The 13,840-nt window shown below is 42.4% G+C and overlaps 1 protein-coding gene across 18 annotated transcripts in view; it reads right to left on the reverse strand.

Moving 5' to 3' along the window:
* The window catches only part of MGA (MAX dimerization protein MGA), a 165,027-nt gene that overhangs the window by 97,965 nt on the left and 53,222 nt on the right, over positions 1-13,840 (reverse strand). For 7 of the 18 annotated variants that reach the window (XM_078079499.1, XM_078079508.1, XM_078079504.1 and 4 more), the window contains exons 1-2: positions 8,636-8,744; positions 116-1,246 (exon numbers count right to left, since the gene is read on the reverse strand). In XM_078079499.1, coding sequence (XP_077935625.1) covers positions 116-1,179 — 1,064 coding nt within the window. In that variant the 5' untranslated portion in view covers positions 1,180-1,246; positions 8,636-8,744. Of the gene's footprint in view, positions 1-115; positions 1,247-8,285; positions 8,592-8,635; positions 8,745-13,840 lie in introns of those variants that run through there. The other 11 variants (XM_078079500.1, XM_036084584.2, XM_036084578.2 and 8 more) reach the window with 4 other exon arrangements.

The raw sequence follows: 13,840 nt of genomic DNA on the forward strand, positions 1-13,840 counted from the left end.
GGTATATTTGATAGTGGCTTACATTTATCAGTATTTCAAGTCAGTAGTCCACACAACCAATATATTAAATCCAGTATTTCCTTTTATCTCTAAGAACAGAAAGGTTATTACCTACCTTTCAGAAACCTCTTGTTTCAATTGAGGAACTTCACCAAGGGCTGAATCAATATCCACGAAACCAAGAAAGTCCCGTTTTATACTGAGAGAAGGCTTCTCCAAACACGTGCCTGATGTTTCATGACCCCTCAATAAAGGATCTGAATCAGTTAGCTGTATCTCTGACCCCTCACCTTCTGTAAGACGGACCCGCTGACCAGGAGAACTGGGAACACTATTCCCTTCCTGGTCAGAGCTGTTCTTTTGCTTTCCATCTCTTTGGGGCTTACTATTCAGCCCATCATCCCGGAAGCCCTTAGCAAATGGATTATAATCTATTTTCAGCTGGGTAATCTGAATGTTCTGGTAAGCTGTTACTGCAAAGAATTCAGTCTGTGGAAAGGTAAAAGTGTGGACACCAGGACCATTTAACTGTATCACCTCAGTAGCCTTTTCTGCAGGCACCAAATGAAGCCTCGGCAGGTACCGATGCATAGAGTGCAAGATGATATGCCCTTCTTGGTCCAGTGTATTGTTGGTAAGTTTGAGTTTATAGAAAGAAACTGGTTGATGCATCCAATAATGACCTGTGGAAGGAGATTCTGGATGAATAAAAACCCTCCCCAAAACATGGGGCTCAGCCTTCCCACTTGGTTCCCACCAGCGACCATTCCACTTATAACGATGGTTATCCACAGGAGATATATCCATGACAAGGATATACTTCATATTTGAATCTAAACCTGTTATCCAGTAACGACAATATGGAAACATGCGTCTTCCCTGCTTGGTCAGAATCATCTCTGTGCTTCGATGATAGAATTCATTCCACATACTATTGTTATCCAGGGTGACAGTGATTCCTCCCACAGTACAATCAGCTGGAAGACAAATCTTCCCTTTAGATTTTCCTGGTGATGACACACTGCTAGCCAAAGCACAGGCATCCCGATTAGTAACCAAAATTCCTTGATCAGTTTTGCCATTTCCTGGCTGTTTGAGGATGACAAAAAAGGTAGGTGCTGCTCCTGCCACTGTTCCACCATCTTGATTAGCCAATATAATCTGCTGTTTCTCCTCCATGATTCCAGTGGGAAACTCCGTCGTAAGATAACTGTAGTCACCACATAGTCACAGTGGCCTTCCCAGCCTGCAACAAAAAACAAAACCCTTTTAATCAAGTGAATGTTTGTTTTGTTATAAATACAAGAATGATTATGTTATCCCCAAAATATATTCCTCAACTCTTTGAAGACTTTGCTTCTACCTTTCTCTCATCACTGTAAGGATATTCACTCCAGAATATTTAATATATTTTAAAATTCATTTTAGGATGGAATCTGGGTGGCTCAGTCAGTTAAGCAGCCAACTCTTGATTTCAGCTCAGGTCATGATCTCAGGGTCATGAGATCGAGCTCCGAGTCAGATTGCTTGGGATTCTCTCTCTCCCTCTGCTCCTCCCCCTGCATTCTTTCCCATAAATAAATAAGTAAATAAATAAATATTTCATTTTAATCTAATTACAGTTGACCCCTGAACAACTCAGGGGTTATTAGGACCATCGACCTCCCCTCCCTGCACACACGGTAAAAATCCACATGTAACTTTTGACTCCTCAACAACTTAATTACTAATAGTCTACTGCTGATGGAAGACTTACCATAATATAAACAGCTGATTAATATATTTTGTATGCTATATGTATGATATACCGTACTCCTACAGTAAAGAAAAACTAAGAAAACCCTAAAAAAGAAAACATATTTGCAGTACTGTACTGTATCAAAAAATGGATAAAAGATAGGAAAAGCAAACACCTATGAAAATGTACATAATGTCAGAATAAGAAAAATGCAAATTAAAACCATCTTGACACTGTCTTTCACCCTATCACACTGGCAAAAATCGAAACCTGGTAGAGGTGTTGGAAAGTTTTAAGTCAACCAGCATTCTCATCTAACAAGATGCTGAGACTATAAAACAACAGAATCTCTATGACAGAGGGCAACATGAAAATATCAAAAGTACAAATGCATATATCCTATGAAACATCAGTTCTTCTAAGACCTTATCTTAAATATGTACATGCACGCACAGACACACATCCATGATAAGGATGCATACAAGATTCTTCCCTGTATTTCCCTGTGCAACAGCAAAAGACTTTGGGGGTGTGGGAGAATCCATCAAGACTGGTTAAATAAATGGTGCTACATCCATAGAATGGAATATTCTACAGCTAAAATAGAGAATGTATAAATTTTATGGACTCATACTTTACAAGATATATTAAAGGCAAAATGTTCCAAAAGGTGATAGATTACGCTACACTTCTTTATAAAGTTAAAAACAAAAAGCCAAAGAAAGAAATGAATATGTATGTATTTGCCTAACATATATAAACTATTTATATATAAATATATTTTTAAAGATTTTATTTATTTATTTGACAGAGAGATAGAAAGCACAAGTAGGCAGAGAGGCAGGCAGAGGGAGAGGGAGAAGCAGGCTCTCCGCTGAGCAGGAAGCCTGATGCAGGACTCGATCCCAGGACCCCGGGATCATGACCTGAGCAGAAGGCAGCCGCTTAACCAACTGAGCTACCCAGGCGCCCCTAGACTATTTATAAAGATAGGAAAAGAACTAGTAGTGTTGGCTGTATCAAGGAAAACTGGAGAATGGGAAAACACGTTCTAAATTTTTTACCTTGTGAACATACAACCTATTCAAAAAAGGGTTAAAATTGGTTAATTTTTTAAAGTTATAATGAAAAATCCCACATACATTGTATGATTTCATTTATATGTAATGTCCAAAATAAGTAAATCTGTAGAGACAGGAAGCAGATTAGTGGCTGCCAGGAGGAGAAAGGGATAACTGGGACAACTGCTAATGGGTATGGATGAGATTTCTTTTGGGGGTGACAGAAATGTTCAGGAACTAAAAACCAGTGAAGTGTACTCTTAAAAATGGTAAATTTTTATGTTATGTGATTTATATCTCAATAAAAAGTTATAAAGAAATCTCAGGTTGTTATATTCAACTGATGTGCTCAATTACCTAAATATTCTACAAGATATAAAGTTATCTCCAATTAGCTTTTACACAAAATGGAAGATGCTACATCACTAATCCTGTTTAAGTGGGTCAGTAATTTTGATTAATCAAATCCATCTTTTATTGGTTCTCATTTTAATTAAAAAGTCTAATTTTATCTTTCATCAGAGCTACTGACAAGCAGCAAAATCATATGATCTGAACCTTACCTCTTTTTAGAGAACTGACCACATGACCAAAAAAAGCTCCAAAACTTAATATATTCACAATTAGCCTGAGGATAACAGATATTTTAAAAGTCAAGACTTCAAAAAAGGTTGGCTACTGTTTCCTATTATGCCTAGACATTAAAATAGAAATCTACTTCCTTACACTAAAGCAATAATACCCAGGAAAGATGAGAAAAAAAAAAACAATCTCTTCTCCGATTTGGAGCTTACTTTTAAGAGATAAAATTTAGGGTGATTCTTTCCAAAAGCTGCTTCAGGCTTAAGGCAATTAAGCTTACTGTTTCCTAAAACTAACAAGTTTAGGCAACACCTATCAGAGATTGATAAAGCAAAATTTAAACAGACTAAGAAATCAAAATTAAGGGGCGCCTGGGTGGCTCAGTGTGTTAAGCATCTACCCTCCGCTCAGGTCATGATTTCAGGGTCCTGGGATCAAGCCCCATTCCGGGCTCCCTGCTCAGTGGGGAGCCTGCTTCTCCCTCTCCCTCTGCCTGCCGCTCCCCCCTGCTTGTGCTCTCTCCCTCGCTTGCTCTTTCTCTCTCAAATAAATAAATAAAATCTTAAAAAAAAATCAAAATTAAGGTAACTGTAAAAATAAACAGTAAAGCTTAGAGAGTTCACAAAAACTAATACCTCTACAATGGCATATAACTCAAAGAACGCAAAATCCTGTACTTAGTTCATAAAGTTCAAAGTTTTTCTCACAAACCAACTATTTTTGCAAGCAATTACGTAAAATATTCTTTTTAAGTACATTTAAATAGGACACCTTGGTGGCTCAGGTGGTTAAGCATCTGCCTTCTGCTCAGGTCATGATCCCGGGGTCCTGGGATCAAGTCCCTAAAAGGCCCCCTGCTCAGCGGGGAGCCTGCTTGTCCCTCTGCCTCCCCCCCCCCGCCGTGACTAGATAAATAAAATCTTTAAGAAAAAAAAAAGTACATTTAAATATAACCAAGGTGGAAAAGAACTACCTGAAAAAAATTTTAGATATTCCAAACCGATGAATACATTAAAGGGTTCAAAATTTCTTAAACATTATCTTCTATAATATTAAAATCTTGATTTTCAGATTACAGATAAAACTATAGAGCAAAGAAGTTTTAACCAATGCTTTAAAAAGCACTCTTAAGAGGAACCTGGGTGGCTCAGTCCCTTAAGCGTCTGACTCTTGATTTCAGCTCAGGTCAGGATCTCAGGTTTGTGAGACACAGCCCAACAGGCTCCCTGCTGGACATGGAGCCTGCCTAAGATTCTCCCTCTCCCTCTGCACCACCCCCTCCTAAATAAGCACTGTTAAAAATCTATGAAATGTCAAAGATTCAACTGACAGAAATCCCATTTAGTGTTACAGAATGCACTGAGTAAATTTTATGCTAACTTCATACATACATATTTCAAATTTTTCTTTTTGCCTAAACAAAAAAATTAAGTGCAGAAAAGTCAGCCTGCTCTATTTGAACTCTGCACAGATAAGAAATATAATATAAAAACAATGTAAAAATGTGTATTAAGACAGGAAAAAGAACTTTCAGACTTACGATTTGTGTAAGGTCTTTTTCAAAAAACCCCTCTAAACTATTCCATGAGTTGATGAAAATGCTTAAAACCAAAAACCTAACTTATGACCAAAACAATCTCTACTTCTTGAACTATATACTGCTACTAGTATAGAAACAAGAAATTGAGTTCTTATTCCATAATCTTTAAGCACAGAGTCTACTATAAGCATGTCTACACTTCTGGGATCTATATAGGATCTTACAATAAGAGGATAGTCAATTCAGTATATTTAGCTACTTCAGACACACAAACAACACTCGAAAGTCAAAGGCTTTAACCAACTGCAAAAATCCAATGTACTTTAGGAAGGGTTAGGTTACTCATGAAGAAATAAATCTATTCCCAGCAAGATTCTAAAAATACCTTGTATTTGGCTCTCTAAAAGCTTTAAGGAAGACCACAGTTTTGGTACTTACAGCTTAAAATTTTAAAAATCTCAGTTCAGCTTTTCAGTATCAAGCATTTATCTATGTAACTATAATAATGAGCCAAGGAAGTAAGTTTACTAGTGGATGGTAAGTAACTCACATTCCAAAAAAAATCCCATCAGAACACACACACACAAACAGGCTTTGAGAGAGAATGTTGTTTTCAGATAAATAATGTGGCAAGTGCCATAAATTGTTACAATTTCAGAGTCCCTATTCCAAATGTCTTTTCACCAATGACCTCTTTGGGAAATGTTTAACTACTAAAGCCATGACCCTCATACAACTTACAAAATACACTAGTTAGTTTACTAGGTAGTTACCTAATTCAATGATTCATGTACTGCTCCCTGCCCCCCCAACTTCCCCCTCCAAAAAAACGCCCAATCAAAATAACTACTTTAGAAACACAAAATACAGGGCGCCTGGGTGGCTCAGTCGTTAAGCTTCTGCCTTAGGCTTAGGTCATGATCCTAGGGTCCTGGGATCGAGCCCCGCATCGGGCTCCCTGCTCCTTGGGAAGCCTCCTTCTCCCTCTCCGACTCCCCCTGCTTGTGTTCCCTCTCTCGCTATGTCTCTCTCTGTCAAATAAATAAAATCTTTTTAAAAATAAATAAATAAAAACACAAAATATTCATATGCTGATCAACCTATTCTGAATGTTTCCAACGTTGCTAAAAATAACGGTAACCTTTCATATCACAAATGCATTACGGTATGGTAGGCACCAAGATGTTAGTTTGTTCCTTAATACAATCATTCGCTACAAAAAATAAACACTCACTACAAAAATATGGTTTAAGTTAAATTAAGTTTCTGAAACACAAATTTTAAGAGAATGGGTTCATTCCAGTGTTGGTATTTACCAATATACAATGGGCCCAGAAATTCAAAAAATCTTAAAGAAAAACAGAATTTGGGGGGCACCTGGGTGGCTCAGCCTTAGTTAAGCGTCTGCCTTCGGCTCAGGTCATGATCCCAGTTCTGGGATCAAGCCCCGCGTCAGGGATCCCTCTCCCTCTGCCCCTCCCCCTGCTTGTGTGCGCTGTCAATTAAATAAATTAACTAAAAATATTTCAAAAAAAAAAAAGAAAGAAAAACAGAATGTGGATATAATCAGAAAACATGACAGCAAATGGCGGCAAAAACAGTAAAATATCCAAACACCCAATTCTTAATCATTTGGTTGATTTTCATAATTAAGTGATACATGCTATTAGTAAGCACTTACTTTACACCAGACAACATCCTGAGCATTTTATAATCACCACATCCTGTAAAGTAAATCTCAAAATACTACCTGAAATACGTTAGGTTTTAAGGCACAGAACTGAATTTGCCTAAGATACTAAGCCCCATCCCTTCTCTTCCCAGATATCACTAGTTAATACTAACTCCAGGAGCATTTTCTATTCCTAGGAGTGGTCCCTTAACTACAACTTGAGGTAATCAAGCTCTCAGGTCCCAGCAGTTGCACAAGCAGAATTTGAAGAACTAACTTTTATGGCAGAAACGGACAGTAATCAAACAGCCACTCTACCCTAGAATAAGTATGGCAAAGTACCCAGGGCACTGAATTTCCTGAAGTCCTAAGCATGTGTTTTTTGTTAGGTGAACTCAACCCACTCTACGCACACAACCGCTGGAAACATAACCATTCGGAAGCAAGAAGCACCAGCATGAGCCCATATCCTTGTAAGTGAAAAGGCCTCCTGCTAGTTCCTGCTAGTCCCCGGGAAGAGCAGTCGCCGTCGACTATCAATGGCCCAAAATCACCGCTTTTTTAACTGCAGAGGCTAGCTGGCCGACAACCACGTGAAAAAATGCCGCAAGGAAAGCTCTTCCGGAGAAGAGAAGTCCCGACAGATCACGTGCCGTCGGCCGGAACCTGCCGAACGCTCGGCGGGATCCAGTCGCATTCTGTTACCGTGGAGACTACAGACCTAGCCACCCGGCCCTCTCGGGCCAGCCCCCTTCCCAGCAGTCGTCACGCCGCCTCCAGGCACTTTCCCTGCAGCCTAGCCGCGGCGTCGTGCCCAAAAAGAAGAGGGAGAGCAGGCAGTATTTGCCAGCTATTACGCCGCAGAAGCCTGAGAACCTTCACAACACCCACCGGGGGTGCGCGGGTGGGCTCGAGAGTTCTCTTGATCCACGTGTCTGCTCCGGCGACGCGAACCCTGAGGGTGGTCTTCTCTGAGAGAAAGCTGTACCTTGGTCGCTCACGTTGTTCTGCCATCAGTCACCCCTCCTTTAAGACCTCATTCACCCCTCCCGGTTTGCACCCTCCCCAGGAGGAGGCATCCCCAGGGTTCCAAAAGCAAAGCAAAAATCTTCACAGGAAGACATTACCACTTTCCACTCTCAACCCAGTCTGAAACGATCTCTTAACTTCTCCATACTCTTCGCACATAGATCCCTCAACTCTGGTTACTGGTATTCGAATAGATTTAGTTATATCCCAGACGCACCTACCACTGAGGGCAGAGACCTACTTGACAATTTAACAGACAAGGGAAACCTCATAAACAGAGAACTAGCCAAAGGCTGCCCACAGAGGGAAAAAGAAAATAACACCTGCTCTTCCCACCTGTTTTCCCCGCCCTCATTTCTGCACTTACTAGCCACCGGTCCTTTGTTTACCAAGTTCCCACTCCTGTACGGCTCACTTCCTCGCCCTCCTTTATTAAACTCACACACGGTCCTGCCTCAAACAACTTGCCCGGAAATTACATGCTAAATTAGACGTTTACACAGGTGTCAAAATGCTACACACAGCTCCTTAAAAAGCGACGTCAGCACCGTTTCCCTCAGAGTTTTGGAACCCCGAGACCTGAGCTCTAAAATGCAAAGCGCACAAGCACAGCTCTCGACCTAAAGCCCCGGGCCGCGCTGAAAGTCATCACGCGGATCGTACCATGCGGTGCGGCACCCCACGCACGCGAGGGCAGGGCCGCGCCAAGGGCGCTTCTCACCCCGCCCGCCTCGTGGCTTCTCCCTCTGGCGTCGATGTTCCCAGTTAGTTCGCTGCGCGACGCGGAAGTGAGGCCGGGGACGCGCGCGAGGTGACATGCGCAGCCTCGCTCAGGGGGCCACAGGCGCGCGCCAAAGGCAGCCCCGCGCAAGGCCCGGCCTGGCCGGGGCGTGCGAAGATCGCACAGCAGAACGCTTCTCACGCTGTTCAAATCCACAAGCACTTCAAACTCTCAAAAAACTCTAATCGGGCCAGTACTAAAGCGACGCCCTCCACCCAGGCCCGAGAGTTACCGTGCGGGGCGTGGTCGGCCTCACCCGGAGTCCTTCACATCCCGCTGGGGGCGGGTTATTCTGTTCGGTTCGCACACCGTGTGTCCGCTCCAGCTGAAGAGCCTGCGCGCGCACCGGACGTCCACGTCACCGCGCACGCGCTCCTACCCGCTCAGAGTCCGCCGCGCAAGCGCAAAAGGAGGCGCGAGCAGCACCTCCCTCGCCCCTCCCCCAACATCAGGAGGCCAAACGGCCCCGGAGCAGCGACAAGACCCTTGGGACCCGCCCCTGGAGCTCAAGCCGCTGCTTTTCCGGGTCCAAGAAACCGGTAAAAGCCTAATGAAGCTTCCAGAATCAAGAACGGCGAGGGAGGAAGAAGGCACCCCAATTCCCTCAGCCTCGCACACGAAGGCTTCGTGAAAACTGTGAAACCTTTGCCCGCAGGCTTTCTCAACTGTGCCCTCCACCGTTTCCCTCGGGCTTCTCAGCGGCCCCGCCCCTGCCGCACCCAGTCCCACCCACATCTGGCTCCACAGCCCCGGGGGCTTCACCAGCTCGTCAAATGAATCCGAGATCTTCTCCCCAAGGTGCTGTAGGTTTGGATAGCGCCAGACCGTCGGGAAACCTTGAAGAAAAGACTTTGAGAGACGGGTGGTCGAGTCTGCAACATCCACGACCGAAGAACACTAGGAAAGTAGGAAGGAGACCGAAAACTCCACTACCAACTAGGAAGGGAAGAAGAGTTGCCACTAATTTGCCTGACAAAGATGAAAGATGTCCTAATAAGACAGTAAACCGTGGAAACAAGAATTTTTTGCACGACGAAGTATTATCTAAGCTTTAATGCCTTGATCCTGTGTTTTCAATTTTTGTTTGTTCAAGATATTTAAGCTATGAAGTGCAAAGAAAAAATTGCTGAATATTATGGCAGGCAGTCGCTGAACAAGTTAACGAACAGTATTTCTCCCAACCAAACATCAAAAATTATTCTTCTTCCCTACCCCTTACCAGTTGCTCCTTCTTCTGAGCTGCTAACACTCAAGTAGTAAAAAGGGAGAGTTGTTTAAAATGAGAAAGAAGAGGCAAAATAGAAAGAGTAGAAATTGTGGTCCATGTTTCCAAACTGTATTCTTTCACTCTTACAAGAATTAGCAAGTACTAAGAAGTATTATTTGCTAGGTGACCTAATACAAAACACTATGAAGAAGGAGAATGAGGGGGTTGAAAGAAAGGAGCCAAGAGGAAGAGGCTTATCCAACAGAACTGACCAGAGCTGGACCGGATATTAGGAAGAAGGGTCTTGTTTCCCTTCGTTCTGCTCTTCCTCTGCCACACCACGGGAAGAAACTGCTGGAATTAGTATGGATTGAAAAATGTTAGGCTAAAGATTAGACTTCTGAAGTTGCTCTGAAAACCCCATGCAAGCACTGTCAACAAGAGCATCACAAGTGCAACAAATGAATAATACCCAAAATCCTAGGCAAAACTGAAAAACACCAGTTTCTCTTTTTTTTTTTAAGGTTTTATTTATTTGCGAAAGAGAGGGACAGACAGTGACAGAGAGAGCGAGAGAGAGCACAAGCAGGGAGGAGAGGGAGAAGCAGGCTCCCACTGATCAGGGAGCCCGATGTGGGACTCGATCCCAGGACCCTGGGATCATGACCTGAGCCAAAGGCAGATGCCCAACCGACTGAGCCACCCAGGTGCCCCAAAACACCAGTTTAACACCTTCCTCCTCTTCCCTGACCCCAAAAACCTCTTTTCCTGCCTTGTCAAAATCTCCCACCTCTTCCAAGAATGCTTTCCTCTCAAGGGTCTAAGGTTTCCTCATACAAAATTAAAAGCAGAAATGTGTTGACCTAGCATTAAAGCATCTGATTCTAAGATGTAAATGACTGATGACTGGTTAACAACCATACCTAGTGGTAGCTGCATCCCAAATGAGACAAGTTAACATAAAATCTCTCATTGGAGAATCTCAGAGGACACCTTGGAGGACAGGGAGAGTGGAGAATTTCTTTTGCTACTCTTACCCTACACCAAGCAAACATGAAATGCCAGATCTTTTAGAACCATCACCAGGGGCGCCTGGGTGGCACAGCTGGTTAAGTGTGGGACTCTTGATTGCCACTCAAGTCATGATCTCAGGATGGTGAGTTTGAGCCCCTCATCTGGCTCTGTGGTCAACACAGAGTCTGCTTGAGATTCTCTCTCTCCCTCCCTCGGCCCCTCCCCCATCTTGCTTTCTCTCTCTAAAATATTTTAAAAATAAATAAAAGGCATCCTTATATAACCCAAGTTTTTAAAATGCCAAGCTAACTGCTAAAGCTGACACTCCTGCATTTCACCTAGCTATTAGAATTCTCTCATTTCAGGGGCGCTTCGATGCCTCAGTCCGTTAGGTATCCGACTCCTGGTTTCAGCTCAGGTCATGATCTCAGGGTCCTGGGATGGAGCCCAAGTAGGGCTCTGGTTAAGCGTAGAGTCGCTTGGAGATTATCTCCCTCTCCCTCTGCTCCTCCCCCTGCTCATGCGTGCGAGCGCTCTCACTCTCTTAATCTTAAAAAAAAAAGAAAAAGAAAAAAATTCTCTCATTGCAGTTAGCACAGCTAACCCCTGCTCATCAGCCTAACATAAAAATCTTTCCCTTGGTTTCCCTTGTTTGAGCTTTCAAAGATATTTTACTAAATTTAAGAAATGTGAGGGGTGCCTGGGTGGTTCAGTCATTAAGCGTCTGCCTTTGGCTTAGGTCATGAACCCAGGTCCTGGGATCGAGCCCTGCATCGGGCTCCCTGCTCAGCAGGACGCCTGCTTCTCCCTCTCCCCCACTTGTGTTCCCTCTCTTGCTGTGTCTCTCTCTGTCAAATAAATAAATAAAATTAAAAAAAAAAAAAAGAGGTAGGGATAGAGAATGCATGGAATATAAACACAATTTTGATCCAAGATTGCTCTATAAACACATAGGCCCTATTCCACTTACATGCACACTTTTTCCTATTCAAATATTTGAATGCCTTGTATGTGCTGAAGATAGGGCAAAGACTGGCACTTCTTTCACTGTTCAGATGTCTACACTAGAATTCTGAAAGTTGACACAACTTAACAGAATCCACCAACAAAACAAACTATATTCCTTATCCAATCTACTCAGATCCCACCTACTCAGTTCCAATATCTACAGCAGTGACATACCTCTCTCAATTGACTAAAATCTTTGGTCTTCATCATCTTAAATCTTTAGACAAAGCCATCACCACACACCCCCCAAAATCCCCGGGGTTATGGCCTTATTTACAGTATTCTTAAGTCAACACAATAAAAACCATTCTTAGAATAAGAGCTACATACAGACTAGGTTACAAAACAGGCTTTTTACCAAAAAAAAACAAAAAACCAACTCCTTCACTAGCAATAAACTTGTGTGCTAGGCAGCGGGAAAAAAAGAGGGAATCATACTAGCTTATACACAACGCCATTCTTGCCTACCATTTAGTACTGCAACTAAACCGCTATCTAGGGGCAAAGTATGACTAGCTCCAATATGTAAAACATGAACTAAGGAATTAAAAGTGGCAAAAAGTCCTACCTTCATGAAGCCAAAAATCTACTCAAAGAGGAGCTCTAAAAGTTTTCTTGTTTTTTTTTTTAAAGATTGTATTTATTTATTTGAGAGAGAGAATGAGATAGAGAGAGCATTAAGGGGGGGAGGGTCAGAGGGAGAAGCAGACTCCCCACTGAGCAGGAAGCCCGATGCGGGACTCGATCCCGGGACTCCAGGATCATGACCCGAGCCGAAGGCAGTCGCCTAACCAACCAATAAAAGCCACCCAGGCGCCCAGAGCTCTAAAAGTTTCTTAACCAGCATAGTAATATGATTAAAAGCATGTTTTAAAAAATGTTGAGAGGTGAAGATGGAAAAAGAGGACATAAATGTGACAGAATGTTATCAATGTTCATTAAGAAATATCATTCCCTCGGGGCGCCTGGGTGGCTCAGTCGGTTAAGTGGCTGCCTTCGGCTCAGGTCATGATCCCAGGGTCCTGGGATCGAGCCCCGCGTCGGGCTCCCTGCTCAGTGGAGAGTCTGCTTCTCCCTCTCCCTCTGCCTGCCTCTCTGCCTACTTGTGCTCTCTCTCTCTCTGTCAAATAAATAAATAAAATCTTTAAAAAGAAAAAAAAAGAAATATCATTCCCTCTTGCTGCCTCCTAGCTCAAGCCCACATAATCATGTTCCTTACCCTTTGCTAAGATCTTCCCAGATGCCTCAAACCTAACTGCTATTCACCCACCCTTCATGCGTAAGCTTATGTCACTTCCTCAAGAAACATTTCTTAACCCCCAAGGATCAGATGAGGTCTCCTCATAATATGCTCTCATAATGCCCTGTATTCCTTTATAACACCTACCACAACTCTATTTTTATTGCTTTTAAGATTTTATTTATTTATTTGAGAAAGAGTGAGAGAGAGAATCAGTGAGGGGCAGGGGAGAGAGAGAGAGAAGCAGGCTCCCCATTGAGCAGGGAGCCTGATGTGGGGCTGGATCCCCAGACCCCAGGATCATGACCTGAGCCAAAGGCAGCTGCTTAACTGACTGAGCCACTCAGATGCCCCCACAACTCTATTTTTAAAACTATGTATTAATTAATGTCTTGCCCACTAGACTGTTAGCTCCACTCTATCCCAGTGCCTACCACATGTCTGGAACAGAGCAAATACATACTATCTATTGAATAAATGATTATGAAACCCTAGGTCCCAGTTTTCCAGGCAAGTCCAAATATCAAATACTGATTTACTGTCAACAATTTGGGATTTGGAAAACAGGATCATTATACATTTAACCACACTCACGTTACAAATGCAAATAAGCATTCTGCTTTGACCAATGTTTTCCAAAGAGGTGCAGTTTTAATTAGAAAAAACTAGTACCACTGACTCTCATCACAAATTATTTCTCCTTAGAGAAATGGATAAATATTATTGATAGATAGTTGAAGACAGAAGAATATTTTCCTAGGAAAGTCTAATTATTTATTGACTGCTTTTTGCCTGAATGACTTTCAACTGAATATTACTTAGAAAATCAACAAAGGCAAACAGATACTTTGCGTTGTAAGAAATATTATGATTCTATAATTTACCATCTGGTAATAAAAGCAACAAGTTGTAATGAAGACTGCCATCTGCATATACTCATCTACAAGAAAAAATCATTAAATATCTTC

The sequence above is a fragment of the Halichoerus grypus genome, chromosome 8 (genome assembly GCF_964656455.1).
Source record: "Halichoerus grypus chromosome 8, mHalGry1.hap1.1, whole genome shotgun sequence".
In the NCBI taxonomy this organism is placed as follows: Eukaryota; Metazoa; Chordata; class Mammalia; order Carnivora; family Phocidae; genus Halichoerus; species Halichoerus grypus.